The 11,787-nt window shown below is 53.2% G+C and overlaps 1 protein-coding gene across 1 annotated transcript in view; it reads left to right on the top strand.

The window, feature by feature from the left end:
* The window catches only part of FHAD1 (forkhead associated phosphopeptide binding domain 1), a 123,332-nt gene that overhangs the window by 82,383 nt on the left and 29,162 nt on the right, over positions 1-11,787 (top strand). Inside the window, exons 18-20 of the mRNA XM_040645810.1 lie at positions 3,183-3,290; positions 6,653-6,760; positions 11,074-11,247. Coding sequence (XP_040501744.1) covers positions 3,183-3,290; positions 6,653-6,760; positions 11,074-11,247 — 390 coding nt within the window. The remainder of the gene's footprint in view (positions 1-3,182; positions 3,291-6,652; positions 6,761-11,073; positions 11,248-11,787) is intronic.

Genomic DNA, 11,787 nt, shown 5'->3' on the forward strand with positions numbered 1-11,787 from the left:
AAGTGAGTTCTGAACCATGGATGATGGGGGTAGAGTGTGGCAGAGCTTTCCTCCAGCGATCTGTCTTTGGGAAGGTTCGGGTACTCTGGGAAGCAGTGGGGCTCAAGAAGAGAGCCCTGGAGTCATAACTTTGACAGCCAGTTAGAAAAATTGTAAACAGCAAAAATACAGACATAGATAGGACTTGGGAGACAGTCGGGGCTGGTGACACAGGCATCTCCTGCATGGAGATTGTGGCCCAAAGCATAGACGTGGAGGAGGTACAGGGTCCTGGGACTTCAGGGCTGTGTCAGTCCTCCAACAACATCCTAAAATCATCCAGCCCTCAGCTCCACCGTCGAGGAATTTTCTACAGGCCAGGGCAGCCTAGTGGTGATGCCTCGGGCTGGCAGAAAATTCTTCCTTTAGTTTAAGCACAAGCAAACTCTTTCTCCCAGGAGACATCAATCCCCCACTGGCCTCCCGGGCTCCTGCAAGACCTGTCCACCTCCTTCTCTGCATGATAACCTTTTAGAGTATTGAAAATAGAGACACCTGCTCCTGTCCAGACCCGAATGCCCTTATTTCTCCTGGAGCCTGGCCTTGGTCCCCTCCTCTGGCCTGCTCCGTTCTCCAGAAGGCACAGATTGGCAGCTCACTGGCTGAAAAGGGCCTGAGGACATGTTATGTTTGGCCCCCGAGTATTTTATTTTGAATTCATAACATTTAACTTAAAAATCCAGATTTCCATCCTCTCCTGAAAAGTCAGAAAATCTGGCCCCATTTCTGCTTGGCAGAAGTGGACGGGAGCCCAACCAAGCAGCAGCAATTTCCCACCATCCCCACCACTCCCTGTTGTGTTAAAAACAGCCCACTTCCTCGCTGGCACCTGTCTGGCCCCTGTAGACATCTGAGTTTGCAACCCCTGCTCTGTTTTCTTCCCAAAGTGCGGTAGTCAGAACCTGACCCGGTGACCGTTGGTGGCCCAGGGCAGGACTCTTCTCGCCTGTTGAAGATTTTGTACTTGTACTGATGCTCCCCAACCAGCTTTGGGAAGAGCTCTATGACATCGTCAGCGCAAGCTTATCTTGTGGTCACCCTTGGACCTCGGGGTCTTTTTCACGTACTGCTCTCATGAGCTCTTGCACCCTAAGGCAACACAGAAAGGTGAAGAGTACAGGCCTTGCAGCCACATGCAGGTTCAAATCCCGGCTCGACAACATTCAGGCCTCAGCAGATCACTCAGGAGCCCCCTCCTCTCAAGGTGGCTGCGAGCGTTGGCGGTCATGCGCAGTGAAGTGTTCGACCCAGAATTATTGCTCAGTCAGTGTAGCTGTTAGAATTATCACAGGCACTTCTTTCCCTATCGGCCCCCTCCCCATCCTCACTGCTCAGAGTGAAGTCCTGGCCCACCCACCGCTGCGGGAGAGACAAGGAGGCAGGCCAGGCAGAGCCCGTGTGATCCCATCTGGTCCAGGGAGGGAAGATGTTTGTGTGCTGGATGTCACCTGGGGTCACCTGTATGGCTGTGCCTGGCGGCCTGTGTAAACAGTGTCACTGAGGCCTGGCCCTGAGTTATATCTCCAGGGGTGGTGACGAGGAACAGAATCTCCCAAGGGTTCAATGGGGCCAAATGCCACCGAGAGGTCAACATTTCAGCTCAAGGGCCCAGGGAAGGCCCTTGAATTTAGAGATTTCGAGGTCATGGGGGACTTCAGGAGAGAGATTTAAGGAAGAAGGCAGAATGGGGTCAGCCTCACTGCAGGGAGGAGCTGTGGCCGGGTCACCCCAAGCCTAGGAAAACAGCAGCCTTACCTCTCCCGGCAGAACCTCTCTGTGGTTTCTTGACGGGGAAATCTGAGATTAACAGTCCCAGACACAGACTTTAATCAACCTCAAACATTATTTGATTTTTCTTTTTATTAGACCTTCTGCCACGTGATCAGATGAATCTTTAAGGGCAACAGAATGCTAGGTCATAATGCGGTTTTGAGGTAACGTTAGAGGTCGTCTCCCATTACCTGCCTGGGAACGTGGGAGCAAAGCGGCGGAGGGGGCCAGGGCCCGTGCGTGCCGAGTCGTGCAGGGACAATCTTCCCCTTAGCGCCGCTCTCAGCTGCAAAGGAGCTGCCGGCAGCAAAGTCGTGAGCATAGATGCGAGCTCAGGTGCAGTGGAGCCGACCCTAAGTCACCGGAAAGTGCTCGGAAGTCTCTTTCACAAATTACAGGGAACCCCGACGCCCACCTCAGATGTTCAGAAGCACGAGTCTGCCAGCTCCCATGATGCTGCTCTTCTGCTTGCCTTAGGGCTGATATTGGAGCAGCTGAGCGTTGGGATTTTCTTAAATGACCTCACTGCAAAATACATAGCATTTCAGCCAGGCTCATGTGGGCGAGCTAATCTGGGACCCTAACCACGGGTTACAATGGAACCCATGTTCCAAGTTCCAGACATCTTACCGTCCAGCTGGTACTTAGACCTCAACCCATTTGAAGGCTCACGTGCTCTTTCTTGCAGTGACTGGAAACAGGGGCCTTGTGGGCAGTTCCTACCCTTTCGGGTTGGCGTTAACCATTTACTTCCTAAAACAAATTCCTCGAGCAGGAGCACCGAACCACACTTTTCTCCATACGCCCTCTCCGAGCTCCACGTGTGAGGTCCACCCCCACCCCTTCTAGAAATTGGTATGTTGCCGCTCATGAATCTAATACGCTGTCCCACATCTCGAAACCCGATTCTCTTTAAGAGATTTATTTTAATAATAGGACATCCATTATTAATGAGATTCTTCTTCTTCTCAGAGCGACTGCCTGGCGCAGTGATAAGAGCTCAGACTCTAAAATAAGACAGACCCTGCTCCCTCTGCTCACGTGCTGCCTGCCGGGGGCCTCTGGATGCGGGCGGTGGGCCGTCCTCCGCACGGGGCTCAAATCCTGACCTCACCACCAACACACTGCATGACCCCTGGGCCTTCCGCAATTTTCCGTTCCTCGGTTTCCTCATCTATAAACTGGGGCCACTAATTCCTCTGCTAGGGTCGCCGTGATAGGGTTCACTGTGTGTGACATGCTGGGCGAGGGCTCCAGCACGGATACCCACCCCCCAGCGTGGGGGCTACTACCACTATTAGTAGGATGGCCAGAATGAGCAGCCCTCCCCCGCACTGGGAAGGCAACCAAAAAGACTGGTCGTTGATTTTCAGGTTTTGGAGAGCAGCGTGGCCCATGAAAAAAGGAAAGCAAAGGAGGCTTTAGAGACAGAGAGGAGAAGAGCTCAAGATCTGGAGAACCACTTGACCCAACAGAAGGAGGTACGAGGAGCAGAGAGATGAATGGGTCGTAGGAGCCAAACCCCTGCGGAAGGAAGTCCGAGGCCAGACGTGAGGCCGTGGTTCTGTGCCCCGATGGAGAGTTCGGCAGGCCAGTGGGCAGGTGCTGGGCACACTTCCGTGGGAAGTGGCCGACGTCATGTACAGCTTACAAGCTGTATGACCTAGGGCAGGTCACTTAACCTTCAGGGCCTCAGTTGTCTCCTCTGCAAAATGGGAGCAGTAACCGTCCCTGCCTCGCAGGATTAAATGCATAGAGACAGAGGACTTAGAGCTGCACCCTGCACATAGCCGGCCCTCTACATAAGCATTTCCCTGCTCAGCCCAGGGCAGAGAGACGCGCTCCAGCAGGGAACCCTTGGGTCGGGGGCTGGGTCAGTCCCTCAGCGAGAATCAGTAGAAGGACACTCACTCCCAGCTCCGGTCTCCTGGTTTCACAGACTTTTTGTAGAGACACAAACAGTTGTGGAGTAAGATGGTGTAGACCGATACGTAGCAAGCTGGCACAGCAGTCCCACGAGTAAGTGCCAGAGGGCCGGAGCGGAGGACAAGAAGTGCACCCTGGGGGAGAGCGTGACAGTGGTGTGGGCAGCGAGCGCCATGCCTGGAGAGCACTGGAGACATCCACCTCTAGCCACCTCCAGCAGCCTGGGGACTGGCCCCCCAGCCATACCGGCCTGGAGCCACCAGGAAAGACAGGGTCCAAGGCTGAGAGGAGGGATGTCGCTCGGGTTTAACCCAAACACCCCAACCGCCCCCCCAAGAAGTCAAAGAAGGGCTCTCAGGAGCTGGCAGCCAGGGGGAGAACTCAGTGACCTACAGTGGCAGCTCTGTGAGCTGGGCTCCAGGGACACAGAGGGCACAGACATGGGCTGGCCCTCAGGGAACTTCCAGAAACACAGTAATGACTCCATGAATTGTTTCATTCTGTGTCATTCATCATCCACAAATGCTTCCCGAGCCCCCAGCATGGGCCAGGCCTGTTGGATGTTGGGTGTTGGGGATACCACAGTGCGCGAGAAGGACCAGAGCCATGTCCTCCCAGAGCTTCCATTCTAGGCTGGAGGGACAGACAGCACGTAACCAAGTGCACATGACAACTCCAGGGCCACAAGCCTGGGGGAAGATCAAAGGGGTGGGCTAGAGAGTGGCCACGGGGTGGGGGCGGGGGTGGGGGCAGGCTTCTCTGAGGAGGGGACATTTGAGTGAGACCTGGAGGGGAGAAGGAGCATGAAGAGAACATCTGTGGGGAAGAAAATGCCACCGGGTCAAGTGGCCCAGCTGCAGAGTACAGGGACCTCCCTTAGCCAGGGGCACAGGGGCAGTGGGGTGAGGAAGGAAGGAAGCTGGAACAAGATGGAAGGCAGATGAGGGGTCCAGGGAAGAAAGCCGGAGGGAGACACAAAGGGGGTAAAGCAGGAAGGCTTGGTAGGCGAAAAGTGCCGATTCTGTTTCAAATCCCAGCTCTGCCCCAAAGTGCTGTTTGACCCTGGGCAAGTGCCTTGCCGTCTCTGTGCCCCCATCCGTAACATGGGTGTAGTGACAGAACTACCTAGACGTCTGTTGTGAGGAGTCAATGTATTCATTAGGAAGCACCTGCCCAGGTGAGGTCAGCATCCAGGTGGGCTGGGGAGGATGGTGTGTGTCCAATCCAGGGTGGCAGGGGAAAGGGGGGGGGAGGCAGACAGTCCAGCAAAGACCTTGGCAGTGAGTTGTGTCAGCCTGTGCAGGGAGTGAGGTCAAACTGTTGTCAGCGGCTGTGCCCCGAGTGTCCCTTATACAGATGGGCCAGGGGTGGTGTCTTGGAGCATGGGCTCCTGCCGTGGTGCAGGGGACCCTGTGCCCGACTGAGTATGAGCGCAGAACAGGTCTCCGCCTCTGGGGAGGGTGGGGTTTTAATCAGGACCACACAGAAGTCAAGGTCCGGAAGCCGAGCAGCTGTATGGTTAGGGCAGGGCTCTGGTGTCCCAGCGTGCACCGCCACTCCCTGGTGGTGTGACCTCTGTGCATTACTCGTCCTCTTACTGGCTCGGTGGCAGCCGCCATGTCCTCACCTGCAGAATGCGGCTCCCTGGGCAGACGCGCTCCGGGGGTTTGCCGATGAGATGCACCGCCGCGCTCAGTGCCTGGTGCCGAGCGCTCGTGTTGCAAGCATTTCAAGCGGAGTCAGTATCATCACTACTTTCAACTGTGACTCGCCAAGCGGCGCAGAATCCCACGGGGCACGCAGAAGGGGGCCGGCAGCCTCTTAGGACTGGCAGGGTGGGGGCTGGACAGTCTCTAACAGACTTGGCAGCAGGCAAATGCCAAGCTCGTGCCGGGAGGTGAGTCAGAGCCCAGGTGGGGTGGGAGGCCTGTGCAGAGCGGGGCAGGGGGGATGGTGGCCGCGGACACTGTGCTCAGATGGCAGGGCTGATGGAAAGACCGTCTTTTTCTCCAGGGCCATGCAGCCCCAAAGCCTCGTCCTACCCCCCAGCACCGCATTCCCTAGTACAATTTTCATTTTTCTTTTTGCCAAATAATGTATGTTCACGCAAGAAAATGTAGAAGATACAGACTAGCGAAAGGAGGAAAACGTAAATTGCCATAATCCCAATCCCCCAAAATAACCGGTATTTACATTTCAGTACATATCTCTTCAGGCCCTCGCCTATGCATACATGCATATATTTAAAGTATTTTTCTGTGAACTTTGTGTTTGTATGGGAGCACCACTGCAAGGATTCCAAGCTGCAGATTGAGTTTTCCAACCCCCCTGCTCTGTGTGCCTCCTGGGGCTCGTGTAGGTGAGGCTGGGCCTCGATCCCCAGCTCCGAGTCACCGGACCTGCAGGCTATGTGTTCTCAATTCCAGACTGTCCTGGACATCAATTTTTGAACCCAAGCCTTTGAAGGCTGGAGAGAGCCTGAAGCCACAGGCGTCTGGTCCTCTGGGACGGGAGGCGTCTCCCCCCACTTTGCCTCTCCTGCCCCACCTCCCAAGAAGCCAGGTACTTCCCAGCGGAGGGCCCACATTCCAGTTCAGTTAGTGGCTCAGTGCCAAACGCCTTGACCTGGACACTCACCAGCACGTCACTTCCTGAACACAGCCCCGAAATCCTGAACGATGAATAACCCTCTCTTTTATGCGGTGACTAACCAGACACGACCTTCAGGTTCTCGCCGCCGTGGCGGGCATGCCAAGACTCCCACCCCTCTCTCCCGTGAGCGTCCTGTTCCCTGAGCCCTTACTCCCAAGCCCTGACTCACTGGTCTGGGCGATTACTAATCCTGGCTTCCCTCATGGTGCCCCTTCCCGTCCTTTCTCGCATACACTCCCTCAAACCATTTGTCCCTGACTTCCAGATTTCAGAGAGCAGCCTCGCCTACGAGAAACACAAAGCAAAGGAGGCCATAGAGAAGGAAAAGAAAAAAGTGCAAGATCTGGAGAACCACATAGCCAAGCAGAAAGAGGTAAGAGTCTCAGAGAGGAGCAGACACGGACGCGCCCAGCGTGGTTAGGAGCAGGGCTCTGGAGGCAGGCGGTCTGGGTTCGAATCCCATCTTTGCCGCTTTCTGCCTGTGCAACCTGAGGCAAGTGTCTTGCCATCTCTGTGCCTACGTTTCCTTACTTACGAAATCCAGATGATGCCAATAGATCAGCCCCATCGAGTGGTGAGGCGTGATTGCTAACAAGCTCATAAAACACATAGAAAAGTGTCCAGCACTCAGTGAATGCTCTGTGTGTGTTGGCTGCTATTATTATTCATCACTGTTCCCCTCCTGTCCCTACTATCCCCGAACAGTGTGTGACCTCAGCTGCCTGGGGTCACAGAGGGGATGGCAGGAGATGGGTACCTGAATTTCTCATCACCTGGGCAGCAGCCTCTCCACTGGAACTTGTCCCCGTGGGTATCAAACTGCATTTACAGTTATTCGTGGGAGGAGCAGACGTAGTAGGAGTACAGGTTGTTGCCTGGGACCCTGTCTTAGGCACCTCCACACTGCAGGACAGAATTCAGTCCTCCTGGGTCCCAACAGTACAAGGGACACACACACACACACACACACACACACACACACACACACAATGGCTAATATCACAAAAGTCAAGGCAAGAGATTAAATGCACAACCTGACAATAGGGGGTTAAATTTAAATGCAGGTAAATACAATTTCAGAGGACTTTGAAGACCAGATGGGATGGAAAAAGGTCTTTGCATCTATTCACATCAGTCTTAGATCATTTTCTTTGAAGCCAGATTCCCAAACATTAGCATGCAGAGAATCACTTGGAGCAGGGGTATTGGGGGGGGTTAAATGCCCATTTCCTGGGCCTCACCCCCAGAGATTCAGATTCACCATCTATGGGGTGGACTCAGCAATGTGCATCTTTACCAAGCAGCCCCACGTGGTGCTGGTGCACTTGGCACATCCCTGCCCCAGAGAGATGAGCGTCAGTAAACCACATCTGCATAACGCATCAGTCCCGCTGCCTCTTCCTAAGAGGGACCTGGACCACCTGGAGCGTGCCCAGAGAAGGCAGACTGGAGTCGGGGAAAATGATGCAGGGCTTGTTGGCCCACGGCCAGTGCACTGAGGGAGGGCAGGCAGACGCTGCCGGCCCACGGAGCCCCGGGGGCGCAATCTGTTCACACACAGCCTTGTTTCTCCAAACGTTCACCGTAGATCTTCCATAAAATACTTCAGTTCAGAGTAGGAGGAAAGGAGACAGTAACATTTTTAAAGTAGATTAATCACGACATCAAATGGATCAAGGATGAGATTAATGCCCCCCCCAAAAAATGTATCAGTGAAATCAACAAGTGGTCAGTTTTTACTCTCACGGTTACAGTGAAAGGGAGGGCTCAGGTGGCTGCACAATTCTCTGGAGGAAAGTGAACCAGTGGCTCGTGGATACTGGGCCAATCTCGGTAGTCAACCCAGAGAGAATCTGTCCTAAGGGTCATGACACAGAGGACTCTGCTGTGTGTCCAACACCCTCACCAGTCTCAGGGAAAACAACAGTGACATCAGAGGGCGAGGTCTTGTGACAGCCCTCCGGGCAGACTGGTGGCATCACACCAGACAAGGAGAAACGGGATCCCTCCCCAGGAAGTCCCACGTACCAGGAAAGACCAAGGAAGGACAAGGTCAAAGACCCACCCAGACATAAGAGTCGCTTATTCACGTGCTGTTTTACTCGGGTGCACAGAAGAGCAATGGCATAAGAGAGAGGAGGAGAGCAGGGAGAAGAAAAATAAATCCAGACCCAAGCTCACAGTCAACTTTGTGGTCCTGTCCTTGAGTCAAAGCAGCTGAGCTGCTGGCGAGGAGCAAAGACGCCAGGCGGTGCGTTCGGCCCTGGGCAGCTTCACGGCCCATCAAAGAAGCCATTTGCTTGCTGGGGATTCCCCGAGACAGCTGGAGTGTTTCGCTGTGCGCTGCAGGTGACAGGCGGCCCTGTGGGATGCCTGCCAGCGTCCCCGGTGAGCACCTTCTCTGGCCAGGCCTGCACGTGGTCTGCCCCGGGATTTCTCAGCAGTCACCGTGACGTGAAGGCCCCGAAGAGAGTCAGATGGAGTTCAATGGTGATACGCCAAGAACGAAGCCCTCCCAGGTGAGGCTCACAGAATCGCATGACGAAAATGGAGTTTTCTCGTTGTTTTTAATCCATTTCCTGTCCCAATTATAAAAGGAGCAACTATTTACAGAAAATCACTCAGAAGAAGATTAAAAAGAAACTGCCCAGGGGCGCCTGGGTAGCACAGCGGTTAAGCGTCTGCCTTCGGCTCAGGGCGTGATCCCGGCGTTGTGGGATCGAGCCCCACATCAGGCTCCTCCGCTATGAGCCTGCTTCTTCCTCTCCCACTCCCCCTGCTTGTGTTCCCTCTCTCGCTGGCTCTCTCTACCTCTGTTGAATAAATAAATAAAATCTTTAAAAAAATAAAAAGTAAAAATAAAAAGAAACTGCCCATGATTTCCACTGAGCCGAGTTACCGCGAGTGACGTTTTGCTCTGCTTCCTCCCAGACCGTCTACATGTTGACCATTATTGCAGACATCGGCAAGCATCCCCTTATCCCAGAGTGATTTACCCTGTTACACCGTGCACACCGCCCGGGATGCTATATTTTAACTGAATACATTACCAAAATGTCTCTATGGCATGGAACATTCTTCCTCGACCTGCCATGGACGGCTGACTGGGGTTTGCACAGCGTTGGATGGACCCCAATTTTTTGACCTGTCCCCTAGGGTTGGGCCCTAAGGCTGTGTCTCACTTTCCACTCAGGTAAAAAAACACTTGGCTGAACAGCCCTGCGCGTCAGTCCTCGTGAATGTGTGCGGTTATGTCCTTAGGACAGATTCCCAAAAGTGGAATCCCGGGGTCACAGGATATAAACATGTTCAGCCTCTTGATACACGTTCCCAAGTGACCCTCCGAAAAGGTTGTGCCCGTTTCCAGTTCCACCAACAGCGTCTGAGAAGACCGAGCACGACATCTCATCGACTACTGTTTTGCATTGGATGAAATAATGTTTGTGAAAAGCCCGCACACAGTATGATTCCAAGTCTGTGACATTCTGGAAAAGGCAGAACTCTGGAGACAAGACCAGGAGTTGGTGGAGGGGAGGGATGACTAGATGGAGCCCAGGCGGTTTTCAGGGCAGTGAAACTACTCTGTACGATACCACAAGGGCGGATACGTGTCATCGCGCATTTGTTCAAACGCGTAGAATGTTCAGCACTGAGTGAACCCTTGCACAAACTACGGACTTTTGGTGACTGTGATATGTCAGTGCAGGTTTCTCAGCTGGAACAAAGGTACCATCTGATGTGGGATGTTGATGATGGGGGGGTTCTTCCATTGGGGGGGGGAGAGCATATAAGAGACTGTATTTTCCTCTCAATTTTGCTGTGAGCCCAAAACCGCTCTTTAAAAATAAAGTCAAGTAGGGGCACCTGGGTGGCTCAGTCAGTTAAGCGTCCGCCTTCGGCTCAGGTCATGATCCCAGGGTCCTGGGATCGAGCCCCACATCGGGCTCCCTGCTCAGTGGAGAACCTCCTTCTCCTTCTGCCCCTCCCCCACCCTTGCTCATGCACTCTGCCCCCCCCACTTGCTCAAATAAATAAATAATCTTTTTAAAAATTGAAAGTAAAGTAAATAAATAAAGTTCGTGAGGCCCCCACCCAGGACTGGTCACAAAGCTTGCATTCCGCATGGTCTGAGGAGGGGCTCCCGGAGGAGAGTAGAATTGGGAGAGTCCAGGACTGGAAGAGTGGATTCCAGGAGGAGGGATGAGGAGTGCACAGACGGGCGAGAAGAGCCCAGCTTGCCAGAGGCCAGAGGGAAGAGGGGAGGCTACCCCTCCAAAGCCAGGGAGGGATGTGGGGGAGGATGCTGAGGGCAGATCCCGTGGCTAAGAGGTGAAGGAGCTCATCACATTTATCCTGGAAAATAGATTTAGAGAGAGACATGACAGCCTTCTTCAAATATTTAAAGGGCTGTCTCATAAAAGACAAATAAAACTTAGTGCATTCCAGGTGACAGAACTGAGCTCAGAGACCAGAAATCACAAGGAGACAGTCTCAGCTGGAGAGAAAAGAGAGCTCTATAATAATTGGAACCTTCCAGAGAAAGCATGGACGTTGGGCTGAAAAAGGGACAATAACAGAATAGAGTTCACCTCCTCTCTGAAAATGGGGGGCCAGGGCTAGGGGGAGCAGCTAGGGTAAACATTCATTCCTGAATTTCTGTTAATTTGGTGTTTGCTGTTTGTCCAGGAAATAGACTTAAAAGTACAAAAAGAAGACATCTTAAATAGTAAACTAAATGACGCACTGGCCATGGTAGAAGAGGCTCAGAAAACCAAGACGGCCGAGAGCCAAAGAGCAGAGAGCCTCACCATGAAATTAAATGAAACGTTAGCTGAACTGGAAACCACCAAGACAAAAATGGTGAGTTGGTGCCTTCCGGAGACGGGAGACTCTTGGGAGACTCTTTCCCTCAATGAAGGATCACAAGGCCGGGAGAACTCGTGATTTAGCCCGGGGCTCTCAGCCTAGGCACTGCTGGTGCTCAGGCTGGATAACCCTTTCTTGTGTGTGGCTGGCCTGTCCATCACAGGAAGCATAATATCTCCCCGGGTCTCTACCTGCCAGACTCCAGTAACATCCTCCCTCCAGACATGTCAACCCACAGTGTCTTCAGACTTTGCCAAATGTCCTCTGGGGGCCAAAATTGCCCTCTGTTGAAAAGCACTGGTCTCGAATGAAAGGGGAACAGAGGCTACAATGCCCTCTCTCTAGGCGTTCTAAGATGTTGTAATACAGGGTCCTCACAGGATCAGGCTGAAGGACTGAGCAGCCCCAGACCTTAGTAATCCTGACTATTCCACAGACTTTAATGGTTTAAAATTTTAGCTCGGCATTCAAGGCCCTCCACCATCAGGGCTCAATACTGCACTCATTCGTCATTCATATATTCTGTGGTCTGTG

Source organism: Ursus maritimus, unplaced genomic scaffold, assembly GCF_017311325.1.
Source record: "Ursus maritimus isolate PB19 unplaced genomic scaffold, ASM1731132v1 scaffold_32, whole genome shotgun sequence".
NCBI classification, from domain to species: domain Eukaryota; kingdom Metazoa; phylum Chordata; class Mammalia; order Carnivora; family Ursidae; genus Ursus; species Ursus maritimus.